This window comes from Eptesicus fuscus, chromosome 17, assembly GCF_027574615.1.
Source record: "Eptesicus fuscus isolate TK198812 chromosome 17, DD_ASM_mEF_20220401, whole genome shotgun sequence".
Taxonomy (NCBI): domain Eukaryota; kingdom Metazoa; phylum Chordata; class Mammalia; order Chiroptera; family Vespertilionidae; genus Eptesicus; species Eptesicus fuscus.
In genome coordinates, this window is record NC_072489.1 from 30,596,377 (window position 1) to 30,613,602 (window position 17,226).

General features: G+C 39.3%; 1 protein-coding gene across 15 annotated transcripts in view; it reads left to right on the forward strand.

Moving 5' to 3' along the window:
- The first annotated feature begins 4,326 nt into the window (after positions 1 to 4,326).
- PCDH15 (protocadherin related 15) overlaps positions 4,327 to 17,226 on the forward strand; it is a 590,647-nt gene continuing 577,747 nt past the window's right edge. For all 15 annotated transcript variants that reach the window (XM_054728735.1, XM_054728734.1, XM_054728732.1 and 12 more), the window contains exon 1: positions 4,327 to 4,417. In XM_054728735.1, the coding sequence (XP_054584710.1) occupies positions 4,327 to 4,417 (91 nt within the window). The remainder of the gene's footprint in view (positions 4,418 to 17,226) is intronic.

Here is a 17,226-nt window from a genome sequence, read left to right on the forward strand (position 1 = left end):
AGATATGTTTTTATTGTGAAAAATTTTAGTTAGGTTATTATGAGAAAGCATTTTGGTTTGGTTATAATCTTAATTTCTGAATGATAATTAAGTGTGAAGTGGCAGTATAAAGTTAAAAAATGCAAGCAGATATTTCCATGGCAATTATTACCTTTTAACATGTTATATAACTTGTTTGTTTATTGTTTATCTCCCTTCATGTTGCTAGTATGTAAGATTCATGAGAAAAGAGATACGAGTGGGCTTATTTTATTGATGTTTTTCAATGACCTAGAAGAGTGAATAGTACCGCAGAGACTCTCCATAAATGTTTGTTGAATAAATGAATTTCTGAGAACACTGAATGCCAGAGAAATGAACATCAGCTTTATATAGTAGGGAACATAAATGGTGTGAAGTTCAAAATTGATACGTTAGGAAACCAAGTTGATAGTCTAAAGACCCACAAAGTAACACTCTTCGTTCTCTTGTCATTTGGTAAAATATTGCTTTTCCTTTAATTTTTTTTAGAATAATTGTTCTTTAAGTGTTTTCTCTTTGTTTTTTATTTTAAATACTTTAGTCTGCTTATTAATATTCTCACATTTTAAAAAAAGGAGTTGAAGTCATTATTTGCATAAACTTAGTAGAGTATACTCTTGGTTTGGAAAGAGGAATGCAATATCCCTCCCTTAAGGTACCACGAAGCAATACAGCAGACTTTACAAGACTTCCTTAACCCTTGAAGCCTTCTGAGTCACGAATTCTCTTAAAAGTTTTCCATCCTTTTCTGTAATGAACAGAGGTATCAGCCTTGTAAACTGCACCCCCTCTTTAGTCACACACAAGTTTGTAATCTTGAGTCAGGGAATGTGATTTTTCCACCACAGAATGGAGTTATAATACCAACCTTAGAGGCTATGCTACAGACAGATGACAAAATATATGTTAAAGCATTTTCAAGTGTCCATAGATGCTGAGTCAAAATATGGAGTTGCTCACTTTGTTTGAGTCACTCTACTGAGCATGTAGTTATAGCCATTTACTTATTTAATCCTCAAAACAAACTTATGAGGTAGGTACTTTTTTATCTCTATAGTAATAATGAGGACAATGAGACATAAATACTATTTAATTTGCTCAAAGTCACATAATAATTAAGCTGAAGAACTTGAATTTAAAAAGAAGCTTTACTCTAATTTACTGACTCCAACAACTAGTAGCATTGATCTACTTTATTTTTATTTTACTTTAAATTGAGCTTGGATTGCTATATTCTTTTAATATCTAAAGATGGGCTCTTCTTTGTGCTAACTGTGCCTAGAAGTTATAAAAGCAGAGGCTCAGCCCTTTACCAGTTAGAGTGAAAAATAGTATGAGGGTCAGGTAAAATGAAGGTGTTATTTTTTTTAATTTGGGGGGGAGAGAGAGAGAGAGAGAGAGAGCCTTTGACCAGAATTGAACCTAGGACCCTTCAGTCTGTGGGCCAATGCTCTATCCACTGAGCCAAACCAGCTAGGACTTTATTTTTTTAAAAAAAAAACACAAAAGAAGATTGGATTTCATTGTAAAATGTGTGTGGTCTAGTGCAGTGACCTTTGGAATTTAAGGACTGTATGTCCCGTGAGTAAGAAAAATTTGAGCTTGCACATCCTACCTAATAAAAGAGTAATATGCAAATTGACTGTACCTTTGCTACACCCACAAGCCACGCCCACCAGGAAAGCATCCACCAGAGGCTTTTCCGGCCTTGGCACGAGTGGGGAGCCTGCGATGGATCGCAGGGAACTGGGGCTCTGCTCCTGCGATCCGTCGCAGGGAGCTTGGGGTCCGGCCAAGCTTTCCAGGCCTTGGGCACAAGTGGGGAGCCTGTGATGGATCGCAGGGAACTGGGGGTCTGCTCCTGCGAGGGTTCTGCTCCTGTGGTGGATTGCAGGGAGCTGGGGTCCCCTGCCCAGGCCTAAAGCTTTGGCCAGAGGCTTTAGGCCTGGGCAGGGCACAGCCGTGATTGGTGTGAACTATAGAGGAAACACCTTTTCTGACTGCACATTGGCTAAGCTTCCTGTATGCCACTGGTAATATTCTTAGTAACTTGGGTAATAAGAATCCAAAAAGGTGATCTAGGGTTTTTCCACCACACTTCTGGAGAAAAAAATGAAGGTCCGCTGCTGGAGGGCTAAGAAATGTCATATCCTGCCCTATCTGGTTTGACTCAATGGATAGAGCTTCGGCCTGCAGACAGCAGGGTCTGGGTTGATTCTGATCAAGGGCATGTACCTAGGTTGCAGGCTCCTCCCTGGCCAGGGCCCAGATCAGGGCTCATGCTGGAGGCAACCAATCAAAGTGTTCCTCTCACTTTGATGTTTCTCTCTGTCTTTCCCTTTCTCTTCCACATTCTCTAAAAGTCAATGGAAACGTATCCTTAGGTGAGGATAAAAGGAAGGAAGGAAGGAAGGAAGGAAGGAAGGAAGGAAGGAAGGAAGGAAGGAAGGAAGGAAGGAAGGAAAAAGGAAGGAAGGAAGGAAGGAAGGAAGGAAGGAAGGAAGGAAGGACAAAAGAAAGAAAGAAAGAAAGAAAGAAAGAAAGAAAGAAAGAAAGAAAGAAAGAAAGAAAGAAAGAAAGAAAGAAAGAAAAAAAGAAAGAAAGAAAGAAAGAAAGAAAGAAAGAAAGAAAGAAAGAAAGAAAGAAAGAAGTGCATATCCTATGAAAGACACATCTTAAAAATGCCTAAAGAAAGTTGTCATTTTTTCTTGGTGAAGGGACTGGAGTTGTGTTGATGAAAACACCTTGGTGACTGCGGTGACTGGCAGTGGCTGCAGCAGTGGGGTGATGGGGCTGGTGCCTTCCCCTAATCAGCCCTGTTGCCTCCCGCAAAGGGAGGCCAGACTGCATCGGGCCTAAGCCATCAGTAGGACATCCCCTGAGGGCTCCCAGTATGTGAGAGGGGGCAGGTTGGGCTGAGGGACTCCCCACCCCCAGTGCACGAATTTCATGCACTGGGCCCCTAGTTTATAATAATTTTAAATAAATTGTTTATATTTATGTATGCTACTGTGCAAATAAACTTTATGGAGCACACAGAAAAACCCCAACGATGAATGAAATAAAATGCATGTAAAAGCAGAATGAAAATGTTTTCTCTGTGCATTCTAATGAACGTTATCCACAACTAGTCTCGGAGAGCGAATTCTGAGCAGGAGTCATAAACTGAAGCGACTCAGAGAACAATATGGCCTGCCAGAAACATTTAGTTTATAAAGAGGATTGGACAATCATCTAAACACTGAGCAATCTCACATTTAAATTTGGATTCCTACCATCTTCTGGAAAACCAGAAGACCTGGCAACACTGGTGTTCATTCTCACATGAAAAGCTTTGACAGAGGCTGAGCACCAGCTGGTCATTCACACAAACCCTGCACTCCACAATTTATCACAGCCTTCACCATCCTGTTGTTCCCTCAGGCTTATTCACTCTTCTCTTTTGTCTTCCTGTTCCCTGTAGACTTTTGAGTTTGGAACCGCTGAACTAGAGGAACAGAGTTCCCACCCCTCTTCTATCTCCTTATTAACAAGGCCATTTTGAGCAATTTCGTGTGAACAAACTCTTCAATTTACCAAGAAACTGAGCACATCATTCTCTCAATACGACTTCCTAGTCTGCTCACTGGCCACTAACATCCCGTTCAGTTTCTTTATTTACTGAGCGGTTGCAAAGGAAAACAAAGGAATTAAAATGAAATTCACCCAAGTGCTTCAAAAGACAGATGTGGTAAAAATTGATGGTTTATGCTTAGTCTTACTTGGCATAGTTAAGTCAATCTCTTAGCATTTTAATGATACTAAAAGGAATTAGCATTTTAATAATGGGTTTTCTACTTTAATTGTGTAGCACATATGCCCAATAAAATGTTCATGTGTGATACTAACAACTGGTTTACCATCTTAAATTGTTGCAGAACAACTTACACTGCACAATTGAATTATGCTATAGACAAGTTTAATAAACCGATTAACCATTTGATTCAATTTTAAAGAAAGTGTGGTTCTGATATTATCAATGTGTTAAATTCTCAACTGACTTACTTACAAAGTAAAAAACAGAGGAGATGGCTTTCCTTAGAGATTACTTGTCTGCAAATTCATGTGGATAAAGAGTTCCAGTGCATTAAACAAGTGTGTTACTTTGTTAATGGATAGTGTGGCACAGGTAATTAACTATGAAGTCATTAAGACTCTTCTGTGCTGTGACAGTCGTGTTTACCTATAACAGATTAATGAACTTGTCAAATGTTTCTTCTTCCCTTTTGTTATTTCAGATCAGCCTTGAGTGGAACTTGACAGAAGATGTTACAACAGTTTTATCTCTGGAAATGGTTAGCTTCAGGGATCATCCTTGGTTCTTTCTTCGGAGTCTGCTTTGGCCAGTATGATGATGGTAAGTAAGGCTGCTTTTAGTTTGACCTTTATAGCTAGTGAGTGTTTCTGTGGTTAAATGGTAAATGAAACACACCCCAGAAATGAAGAATGCTAATTTGTAGTTCATTTATAAAGGTTAGTAGCTCTGTGTAATAATTTGCTTTAATTAAAATAATTCTACAGAAGTGGTTTCCAATGCACTTTGTTCTTAATAAGGATTGCAGTATGATACAAAATCCAATGCAAGGCCTCTAGCTGAACAGTTACTAATTCTCACTGAGCAAATTTTTAGTGGCTTCCAAGATAAATAAATAAATAAATAAATAAATAAATAAATAAATAAATAAATCCTACTTAACAACCCTTGAACTAACACAAGTATAGTGGCCTTAGAGAAAACTTAACAACAGAAAAGTTACTAGCCCTAGCTGGTTTTGCTCAGTGGATAGAGCATCGGCCTGCAGACTGAAGGGTCCCAGGTTTGATTTTAGTCAAGGGCACATGCTCAGGTTTCAGGCTTGATCCCCAGTAGGGGGCATGTAAAAGGCAGCCAATCAGTGATTTTCTCTTATCATTGATGTTTCTATCTCTCTCCTTCTCCCTTCCCTTTTGAAATCAATAAAAATATATTTTTTATAAAGATACCAGAATTTCCTATAAGAAAAGATCCCCTATAAGGTCAAAAGTAGATGTCAGTAGTGATTTTAGTGTTAACACTTTAACTGTTTTGTATTAGTTCATTCCCCACTCTTTTATTTGGAAAGAGTAAAAATATAAGACTTCACATTAGACTTTGTAAGTCAATAGTAAGTCACTTTAAAAAGGTATATTCATCATCAAACTCCTTAGAAACTATTTAACATATTATGTCTACAGTGGCCCAAATATGCCTATCTTAGATATTTCAATATTGAAGGAATCTGTCTTAGGATACTATATAATGAGAGTTAGGATATATATAATGTTAAGTTTAATAGAAAAAAAGAAAAAAAATGGGGAAGGGGAGCTTCTCACCCTAGAAGTTGCTATGTAAGAGAAAAAAAAAGAGTGTTGTCCTTTTATTTTTAATGTTTATTGTTCTTACCCAACATTTGTTCAGCATTCAGAGTACACAGGCAAATAACTGTGTTACCGATTGGGGTTACCAGCTGGGATCTTGGTGATTGGGGTCTTGGTTCTTCTTATCAATGCAGAAAAGATTTTAAGGTCAATGAAAATGAAATATAACTGAGGCCTAGGGAGAAAAAGGTCGGGGGAGGGGTTGTCTAAACCACCTGACCAGTGATATGCTAGGGGGGAAAGGTTACCTGGGGGGAGGTTCCTGTTTGCCCAGTTTTGCCCTTTGCTAGGCTTCCTGCCCTGGTGAGTTTCTGTACCTGGCCCATGGTACTTGCTCTGCTCATGTCTAACATGACCATCTCCTCATCTTTATTGCCCTGTTAACTAATTGCTCTTAGTGGCATCAGAGATTGTGAATTGTGTTTATGCTTTGCTTGGTTAAATTCAATGATCTAGAGGTCAATGAATTAATTTTGCTTTATCCCAAACAGCGTTCAAATGTGCACATATTAAGATATCCTCAGTCCTCCCTAGTTAGAAAAAATATGCCTCTTTGGGGATTCGCAGAAAAGTTCACAATAGCAGCTATTTTCATAAAGTCAACAGCCTGGTCCCCTGAAAAGTCCGCTAATTAGCACAGTGTTGACTTCAAGTGCATCTGAATTTAAAATTCATGCCAATGCTATTTATGGAGATTGTGAATCTCCAGCCTAAAAAAATGTACTAATAAAATAAATAATGTAACCATTACTTTTAAACCAAAATAAAAATTAGTGAAACTTTTTATTCACATAATGCACTTAAAATTGTGCCCAGGAATATATGACAAATCAGTGTGTTGATATTCCTTTATCTTATCAGACATTTTGTTTTGTATTTATATTTCATGTTCACGTGGAGCAAGCAGGGAAGAATTCAGTGTCGTTGCTAACATTAGACCTTACAAACCCTGTACTTCTTAGAAATGTAGTTTAGGCTATCAGAGGCAATCACTACCAGTTGAGCCTGTGATGCTATAGATTGGGTTTCTTAATAATCCCATCAAAGCCCTTGGTCTTTCTAAATGTGCTTGCTTAGCCTCCCAAACAAGGTTCTCAGGGCACTGTTGGCCATCACATAATCTACTCTCTGAGCAGAGTGGAACTTCACACCTGCTAACTGGTAGTTTGTAGGAAGCCGCCCCATAAAGCACTGCCCTCATGGATGACTTTCTTTATAGCCATGGCTAGAGAGCCTTCCCAGGTCTCTCCTGGAGGCAAGTGACTCAATACTTAGAAAGCCTGAAGGGAGAGGAGCTATGGCAGGGCAACATAAACATTGTACGGTGCTTTATAGAGACTTCTTAACTTTATATGCCTTTTAGCATTCCATACTAGCATCTTCCAGGGTGCCCCCAAAGCCAGAAATGGTTCTATCCCTTTAGTCCTCCCCAGGTCTTTACCTCTCTCTGGTCTCCCTCAATTTGGAACTGGGACAGCACTTCTATTTTATTGTTCATGAAAACGGTTTTCATAGTTACCATTTTTTTAAATAAATCATATAAAATTGTGAGTCCACACTGTGCAGGAATGAAATCAGCACTAGGCAAAGCATGGCTAACATACGAAATAATAACACTTGACTGGAATACGTGATATGAATTTCTTGAACGGGTTTTGGTGTTGTTGTTGTTGTTGTTGTTGTTGTTGTTGTTGTTGTTTTGTCCAAGTGCTTGGGTATGCAAGTACATGGATAGATTGAAGGAAGATAATGGTAATATTCAAAATCATGCTAGATACAATGAAAAGTAAAAATGAAAACACCTTGCCATAGATAATCCACTGGTTGGATTAGCCCATTTTGATAATTGGCAACTGAATTATATAGAGTTAAGTGCTTCACATAGAAAAACATGAAAGAGAAAATTTTAAAATACACTAAGGCTATTAGTATAACAGTCTTGGGTTTTCTTAAATTAAATGATGGGATTCTTCTGGATTTTTAATTAAGAACAGCATCCTTATGCTTTCCTATTTATTTTCTCTAGGAATAAGAGAATTGGAAGGACAAACAAATGTAAAGTTTTTATTTCATAAATACTTTTCCTGAAATGGAATATTCTACTTTCAGACAAATATGTGAAACTGTTTCAAAGAAAAACATTATATAATTATATAATTATTTTTAAGGTTTTATAACAAAAATTTTACATGAAAACTTTGGCTAGGTTTTAAATCATTTTTTATTTCTCATTTGAATTGCTGGGATAAGCTTTTAGATTCGGTAATAAAATTTTTAGGTTGCCTATTCTATAATGGGCATTCATTTGTTTGATGACAACATATCTAAGCAAGCATTGATAAGGGATATTGATAGCATTATATTAAATTAAAAAGTCATAATTTAGCTAACTGACAGAAACTTAGAGAACCTAATAGATGTGTAGTTTATGGTCTCCCTCCCCTCAACAAATCATTAGGATTGATATTTTAGCTAAACTTTAATGCATTACCAATAATGGCCATTTTGTTTGAATGGAAATATGTTTCTTGATCCCAAATTGAGTGAGGGGAGCCTTAGAAGGAGGTGTCATGGGAAACAGAGGAAGCAGGACCATCTACTGAGTTTTGTGTTGTGTGGGAAAATCATCTATAAAACACTAGAGGCCCAGTGCATGACATTCATGCACTGGGGATGGGGGGTCCATCAGCCAGGCCTGCGCCCTCTCACAGTCTGGCTTTGCTTTGCTTCCCCTGTTGCCGGCGGAACCCTGGACTGCTCTCTCAAGCTCCATTCTACCTCCATTTGTTTGAATCTGTTTACCTTCTATAATTGAAACTTTGTAGCTTGAGTGGAGGCTTAGGCCTGGCAAGGGCAGGTGGAAAGCTTGGCTTGCTCTGTTACCTGGGAAACCTTGCTCTCTGTGGATATCCACCTGCTGGCTTAGACAGGATCCTCCTGGGAATTGGGCCTAAGCTGGCAGTCAGATATCCCTCTCGCAGTCCAGGGCTCTCACAGTCTGGGACCCCTCGCTCCTTACTACCCACCTGCAGCAGAGGCAGGAGAGGCTCCTGCCACCGCCACTGGGCTCGCCAGCTGTGAGCCCAGCTTCTGGTTGAGCAGCGCGCCCCCTGTGGGAGTGCACGGACTGCTAGGGGGCAGCTCCTGCATTGAGCATCTGCCTCCTGGTGGTCAGTGAACCTCATAGCTACTGGTTGTTCTGAGGTTCGGTCAATTTGCATATTAGGGTTTTATTATATAGAATATCATTTGTTCTTACAAATACTATGATTCACAATGAGGTAAATTAACTAAGTTGTGCACAAAGTTTGTGTTTTTGTTTATTTTGTTTTGATTTTGAGTTCTTATTAAATGATGAAAAGTAAAGAGAGAGGGAAAAAGGGAACATGATTATAGGTAATGGGTATGTGTTACTATTTCTTTTGCATTTTAAATTATTAATATTAAATCCTTTTTAAATATGTATCACTGCCATAATCAGATAGGAAATGTATTTGTTAAAAATAATAACTATATACCATAATAGTATGACTAAGTTTGAACCAAATGTTAGCAAGGTGTATGTACAATGAGTGCATATGTGTATGTGTTAGAGAGAGAGAGAGAGAGACAGAGAGAGGGATTGTTCCTAAGTGTGTACAGATTATTCAAGCTACACAACCTTTTAAGGAAAGGGTTCTCCCTGACTGATTGAGTGTTTAGCCTGGAAACCAAAAATCTTCTGTCCTTCCTTTGAGCTGTGGAATAAATCAGCATATATCTCTGGTGTGACTAGAACCCTTGTGTAGTGTGAAAGCAGAACAACTACATGAAGAGACCCAATTTATCATCTAAAAGAGTCCCAACATTTCATGTGGCTCAGTGCCCTATAAACTAGTAACTCTGAAACTCAATTTTACACAGTTTAGTATAGCATCTTACATATATGGCCAATGGTTACTAAAATCTATCTTTATTGCTACTATGACTCTCATTACTTATAAATAATTATACTTCTTCTTCATAAATTTACCTATTGATTTATCAATGGGTATTTTGTGTTCCTGAACAGTATATGCTTATTCTTTCATTATATCTCTCCAAATTTACCAAGCAATTTGAAGACTTAACTTTGTTAAATTAAATTTTATACTTACAACTGTAAATGACTTTATCCTTTTCTTGGAAAGCTTACTGATTCAAATGAAACGTTCAGTGAACTCTGGGGAGCATTTTCAGGTTCATTTTCATGCTTGTTACATAATCCACGGAAGGTCAGTACTGAGATAGACATGTCAATCAATTAAAGCTATAACCAAGTTCTAAAGTCTGATGCTAAGTTTCTGACCTAAAAACTGCAAACTTCTTTAAAAAAAAACAAAAACATTCTTCTTCTTCTTTTTTTTTTTTAACATATTTTATTGATTTTTCACAGAGAGGAAGGGAGATGGATAGAGAGTTAGAAACATCGATGAGAGAGAAACATTGATCAGCTGCCTCCTGCACACCCCCTACTGGGGATATACCTTCAACCAAGGTACATGCTCTTGACCAGAATCGAACCTGGGACCCCTCAGTCCACAGGCCGACGCTCTATCCACTCAGCCAAACTGATCAGGGTACTGCAAACTTCATTTTTATCAATGCATCTAGCAGTCATGATGTAGAGTAACAGTGGCTTACACTAATTAGAAGAGAATGCCATATAAATTATAGTGTAGATAACAGAATTATAAGGAAAATGCAGCTGAAGTACTTGTGTGTCTGAGCAAGATGTTTCTCCCTTTAGATGCCTTAATAAGAGGTGGTTAAGTAAACTGAATAGCTCTGCAAGAATAATTAAATGATTACCATAACTCATGTTACTGAGCTATTATAGAATGTTGCATGGGGCTCTGCTATAGCAGGACCTCTGCCTCATGGACTGTATATTCTAATCGTGGGACACTCATTGACTTCCCCAGATCATGCTGGATATCTTTTAAAATTTTCTTGTTCTTTGAGTTTGTTATATCTAAACTTAATTCTGTATCTTCCTCTTGTTAACATGATCTTTCTCTGAACATAGTACAATGCAATCATTTCTTTTTATACTATTTCAATTATAATTACACTAGAGGCCCGGTGCATGAAATTCGTGCATGGAGGGGGCTTGTCCCTCAGCCCAGCCTGTACCCTCTCCAATCTGGGACCCCTTGAGGGATTAAACGGGCAGTCGGACATCCCTCTCACAACCCAGGACTGCTGGCTCCCAACTGCTTGCCTGCCTGCCTTCCTGATTGCCCCTAACCGCTTCTGCCTGCCAGCCTGATCACCCCCTAACCACTCCACTGCCAGCCTGTTTGTCCCCAACTTCCCTCCTCTGCCAGCCTGGTCACTCCTAACTGCCCTCCCTTGTAGGCCTGGTCACCTCCAACTGCCCTCCGTTGCAGGCCTGGTCCCTCTCAACTGTGCTCCCTTGCAGGCCTGGTCCCTCTCAACTGCCCTCCCTTGCAGGCCTGGTCCCTCTCAACTGCCCTCCCTTGCAGGCCGGGTGCCTCCCAACTGCCCTCTCCTGCTGGCCATCTGTGGTGGCCATCTTGTGTCCACATGGGGACAGGATCTTTGACCAAATGGGGGCAGACATATTGTGTGTTGGAGTGATGGTCAATCTGCATAGTACTCTTTTATTAGATAGGATAGAGGCCTGGTGCAGGGGTGGGGGCCAGCTGGTTTGCCCTGAAGGGCGTCCCAGATCAGGGTGAGGTTTCCCTTGGGGCGTGGGGTGGCCTGATCGAGGGGCCTGTGGTGGTTTGCAGGCCAGCCACGCCCCCTGGTAACCCAAGTGGAGGCCCTGGTATCTGGAATTTATTTTCCTTCTACAATTGAAACTTTGTAGCCTGGAGCGGAGCCAAGCCAAGCCTGGGGCTCCCTCTGAGGCCGGCAGCCATTTGTGTTGGGATTATAATTGAAACTTTGTTGCCTTAAGTGGGTGAGCCCGGCCAGGGTGGGGGGAAAGCTTTGCTTCCCCTGTTGCCGGCGGAACCCTGGACTGCTCTCTCAAGCTCCATTCTACCTCCATTTGTTTGAATCTGTTTACCTTCTATAATTGAAACTTTGTAGCTTGAGTGGAGGCTTAGGCCTGGCAAGGGCAGGTGGAAAGCTTGGCTTGCTCTGTTACCTGGGAAACCTTGCTCTCTGTGGCTGTAGTCATCTTGGTTTGGGTTAATTTGCATACTCACTCTGATTGTATGGTGGGTGTGGCTTATGGGCATGGCTTGTGGGTGTGTTGGAGGTATGGCCAATTTGCATATGTTTCTATTATTAGATAGGATTAAAGATAATTATTCGGGACTATACCTAGTTAATTTTCAGTGAATATGGTTGTCTTTGAAGCTTAAGTCCTCATTTAAATATGATTTCTTATGGCAACATGCATATAGCAAGAAATATAGGAAATATACATGAACGCAGGCAGACACACATATATAGTACATAGATATTACACTTTTTAGACAAAAGTAAAACCATGCATAGCATATATTGTTATTCAAAATTTTTATATAAATATATTATAGACATCTTTCCTTGTTTACCCCTTTCTCTTATTCTATCTTATAGATTGTATTTAGTGTGTTTTTATTATGGTAAGTTAAATTCAAGTTTTAAAAGTAACTGTTGTTTTTCCTATAAGCAGACATAAAATCCTAAAATTTTGTCTTTTTATTAGGCTTTATAAATTATTACATTCATATACATTAAGTAGATTACAATATTATGTGACATCTATAGTGGGATGACACATACAGCATTGTTATTCTCAATACTTCAATACAACTTTTGCAAACTAAATTTCATCTTTAGATGAAGTTTTGAATTAATACTCTTTTTTAAAAATATATTTTTGTTGATTTCAGAGAGGAAAGGAGAGAGAGAGAGAGAGAGAGAGAGAGAAACATCAATGATGAGAGAGAATCATTGATTGGCTGCCTCCTGCACACCCCCTACTGAGGATTGAGCCCGCAACTCAGGCATGTGCCCTTGACCAGAATCAAACCTGGGACCCTTCAGTCTGAAGGCCGATGCTCTATCCACTGAACCAAAGCAGCTAGGGCTTGAATGAATACTCTTTGTAAGGTTTCCCAACACTTGCATTTCTTGGCTCCTCTTTTAAAGGTGAGCGATCTTGTGGATCTTTCTACCCTCAATATGGATTTAGTTCTAGAGCAAAGGTTGGAAAGCATGTCTTTCTTCCTTCAGCAACAATTTCCCACTAAGCAAGTTTATTAACATGAACTCTATGACTTGTCTAAGGTCTGACCTTGTGCCCAAAATGATTACCTCAATAGCTTTTGTATACTCTAGTTAGGTTCGATTAAAACCTATCTGTATATTGTGCAAGGACAGAGAGCTAAAGGGTCAGAAAAAACAACATACTCTGATAATCAGAAGACCAATTATTGTACTTAGAGGATTCTCTGTCTGCTAACACACACACACACACACACACACACACACACATTTTTTCTTTCCCACCCCAGTGTAATAGAATAGCATAATATGGAGACTTTAAATACTCTCATTTGTCCTAATAAGACAGGGAAAAGAAGTAAAAGGTCTAATTCAGTGTCCAAGCAATTCAGATAAAATTAATGATAAATGATAATATGGATGACTCCCTTTGTGATTTAGACAACCTGAAAAATTTGAACCCACTATAAAATAAATGGCTCACCTCCTAACCATGTTGAAAGACAGAACTGATTTGAACTGTTTTTTAATAGAAATTGAATTTGGGCAAAATGTAATTGTAATCTTGCTTGGTTCTGAGTCTTTAATGACTCAGACAACTCAAAATAGAGTGGCTTTCCTTTGTTGGGTCTTTTCTTGTCAAATCTCTATATCTGTTAACACCACTTTTTCTCCAATTTCCTTAAGCTCTGCAATTTTGTTTTTTTCACACCTCCACTAAAACTGCACTCTCTAAGGCCTCCAATGACTACTCTCTTGGGCAAATCCTATAATTTTCTAGCATTTCAGCAAAGAGCATTATTGATCTACCTTTCTGCAACTTTCTTTTTCTCAGAGACTGAGTTTTTCTGATTATATTTACGTCAGACTTCTCCATCTTTATGGTGGATAGTCTACCTTTTGTTATTCTGTAAGTTCAAAATTTTCCCACTTTTGTTTATATTTCTAAAAAGAGCTATATTTTATAATAAATCTGGATATTTTTTATTATTAAGCCTTGGTCTTGGTCATTTCTTGCATTTCTTGTCTCTTCTTTTGAATTCCTTCTGAGTTTTCTTACACAATGCATTCATCTAACTATATATCCACTGTATATCCCTTAATTCATGTATAATAATGAAAGAGATAATGAATACAAGTGTCATCTTGAAATAATTGAATTAGGTACAATGTATGTGTTTTGGGACAATGCACATGGAAAATATGATGAAGAATTTGAGGTAAAGATAGTCAGAAAATGCTTGCAGGATGAATTTTGTTTTTTCAAGATAAGAAACTTAAAAACATGTGGAAGTTTCAGAATCACCGAAGAATACTGAGTTGTTCTGTGCAGCTTTGAGGATTGTACATGCTGTTTTATTATTCATTTAGGGAAGTCTTGATATTAAATACCAAAGGTAACAAAACAAGTACTTGATTGGGATATCATGTAGCTGAAACTCACTTATAAGCTTATCTCTTTCACAGAACTCCAGCTAACAGCAATCATATCTCTTTCTCTGTCTCCATCTCTCTCACTGTCTGTCTGACTTTGTCTCTGTCTCTATTTCTGTCTGTCTCTCTCTTCTTATCACACCACTAGAAGCTGTTGTTTAATTGCTTGTGGTACTCAGTTTTTGCAATTGATTGTATTTAATGCCTTATTACATACTATTATTATTTGTTTGTATATATATTGCATATGCTTTATTCTGACATGTTCTAAAGGTTTCTTGAAATGACGAATAATACCACTATTTATTTTATGTGTAGACAGTGTCTATTTATAATAACCACTAATATATTTAGCACTTATTAAATAATTCTTCCATATATATTATCTATATATATAAAAACCTAAATGACTGTTACGACCGAACAACCAATCGACCAGTTGCTATGACACACACTGACCACCAGAGGGAAGACACTCAATACAGAAGCTTCCCCCTGGTGGTCAGTGCACTCCCATAGTGGGAGTGCCGCTCAGCTGATCGACAAGTCCCTGCAGCCCACCAGCCCTGTGGCAGCCACCCTCTCCCTCAGCTCCACATGTAATAACCCGTAATATCAAAATCTTAACCTTTCCTTCCAGATGTTACTAAAATTCTACTTACTCTTTGATATTGACTAATTTATTATCTTTTTATATTGTTGCTAATGACACCCAATCAAAATTAAATGAGTATTATGTTAACTGAAATAAGCCAGTCAGAGAAAGATAAATATCATATGATCTCACTCATTTGTGAAATATAACGAACAACATAAACTGATGAACAAAAACAGATCCAGAGACAGAGAAGCATAGATCAGACCATCAAACCTCAGAAGGAAGGTAGGGGAGAGTGGGGATAAGAGGGAGAGATCAACCAAAGGACTTGTATGTATGCATATAAACCTAACCAATGAACACAGACACCAGGGGGGGTGAAGGCATGAGTTGGGGGAGGGGGGCAATGGGAGGGTATGTATGTAATACCTTAATCAATAAAGAGAGAAAAAAAATTAAATGAGCAGTGGTTGGCAAAAATAGAAATTTTAACTTATAAGGTGAATACATTTGGGAGAACCAATGTATAACATGATGAGTATAGTTAGTAATACTGTATTGTAAACTTGAAATTTGCTAAGAGATTGGATCTTACGTGTGCTCACCATACTAAAGAATGTTAACTATGTGAGGAGATGGATGTGTTAATTAGCCTGATTGTTGTAATCATTTCACAATGTATAATTCTCAAGCCATCATGTTGTATGCCATAAACATAATACAATTTGTATTCATCAATTATGCCACAGTGAAGCTGAAAAAAGAATGTATTTACATTATAACATGTTACATAAGTTTTGTCTTTATGTTTAGACTAGAAGCCCGGTGCACAAAATTCGTGCATGGAGAGGGGGTTGTCCTTCAGCCCAGCCTGTACCCTCTCCAATCTGGGACTCCTGGAGGGATGTCCGACTGCCCAGTGGGATCAGGCCTAAACGGGCAGTCGGACATCCCTCTCACAATCCAGGACTACTGTCTCCCAACTGCTTGCTTGCCTGCCTTCCGAATTGCCCCTAACCGCTTCTGCCTGCCAGCCTGATCACCCCCTAACCACTCCCCTGCCAGCCTGGTTGATGCTTAACTGCTCCCTGCCAGCCTATTTGCCCCCAACTTTCCTCCTCTGCTGGCCTGGTCACCCCTAACTGCCCTCTCCTGCAGGGTTGATCACCTCCAACTGCCCTCCCTTGCAGGCCGGGTGCCTCCCAACTGCCCTCTCCTGCTGGCCATCTTGTAGTGGCCATCTTGTGTCCTCATGGGGGCAGGATCTTTGACCACATGGGGGCAGACATATTGTGTGTTGGAGTGATGGTCAATCTGCATATTACTCTTTTATTAGATAGGATAGAGGCCTGGTACAGGGGTGGGGGCCAGCTGGTTTGCCCTGAAGGGTGTCCCTGATCAGGGTGGGAGTTCCCTTGGGGCATGGGGTGGCCTGAGAGATGGGCCTGTGGTGGTTTGCAGGCCAGCCACGCCCCCTGGCAACACAAGTGGAGGCCCTGGTATCTGGAATTTATTTTCCTTCTACAATTGAAACTTTGTAGCCTGGAGCGGAGCCAAGCCTACTGCTCCCTCTGGCTGGCAGCCATTTTTGTGGCAGTTAATTCACCTTCTATAATTGAAACTTTGTAGCCTTAAGCGGAGGCCTGGGCTCCGCCAGGGTGTGTGGAAAGCTTTGCTTCCTCTGTTGTCGCCGGCAACCCTGGCTTGCTTTCTCAAGCTCCATTCTGCCGCCATTTCTGTTTGAATTTGTTTACCTTCTATAATTGAAACTTTGTAGCTTGAGTGGAGGCTTAGGCCTGCAACAGCTCGTGGAAAGCTTGGCTTGCTCTGTTACCTGGGAAACCTTGCTCTCTGTGGCTGTAGCCATCTCGGTTGAGTTAATTTGCATACTTTCTCTGATTGGCTTGTGGGCGTGGCTTGTGGGTATGGCTTGTGGGCATGGCTTGTGGGTGTGTCGATGGTACAGTCAATTTTCATATTACCTGTTTATTAGGTAGGATATGTTCCTGAAAGCAGAGACTGTCTCATTTACTTTTGTTTCCCTTTGTGCCTGGCGAAATGACCCAATTTGTGATTGTTGAAATGGCATTGAAAAAAAAAAAAATAAATAGACTGAGAGAAGAAATGTCTCTTTGAACAATTTAGGAGAAAATTGGTGAGCTTTGTGGGTAGTAGCTGGAGTTTATACAACGATTCCAAAACATATTTAGTGAGAATTTGATTCATATGATCTTGTTCAACATTTACATAGGGACAGAAGAGATCAATAAATACCTGTGGTAGGAAGACATTATGCACAGCATACGTTTTGCATCGTGTTGGGCACATATAGTTTTTATACTCATATAAATTATGTTACATTTAACTTTTTTGAGATTCACTTAGTATTTTTCCCATGATAGTGTGTTTTTTAGAGAATTTTTTTGTAGGAAACTAGAACTCAGTAGAGCCTTTCTTTAGGTGTGTTTCCTGTCTTTCTTTTTCTGATTATCAGCTACTGTTTGGGGCATTTGTTCATAATGTTGTGG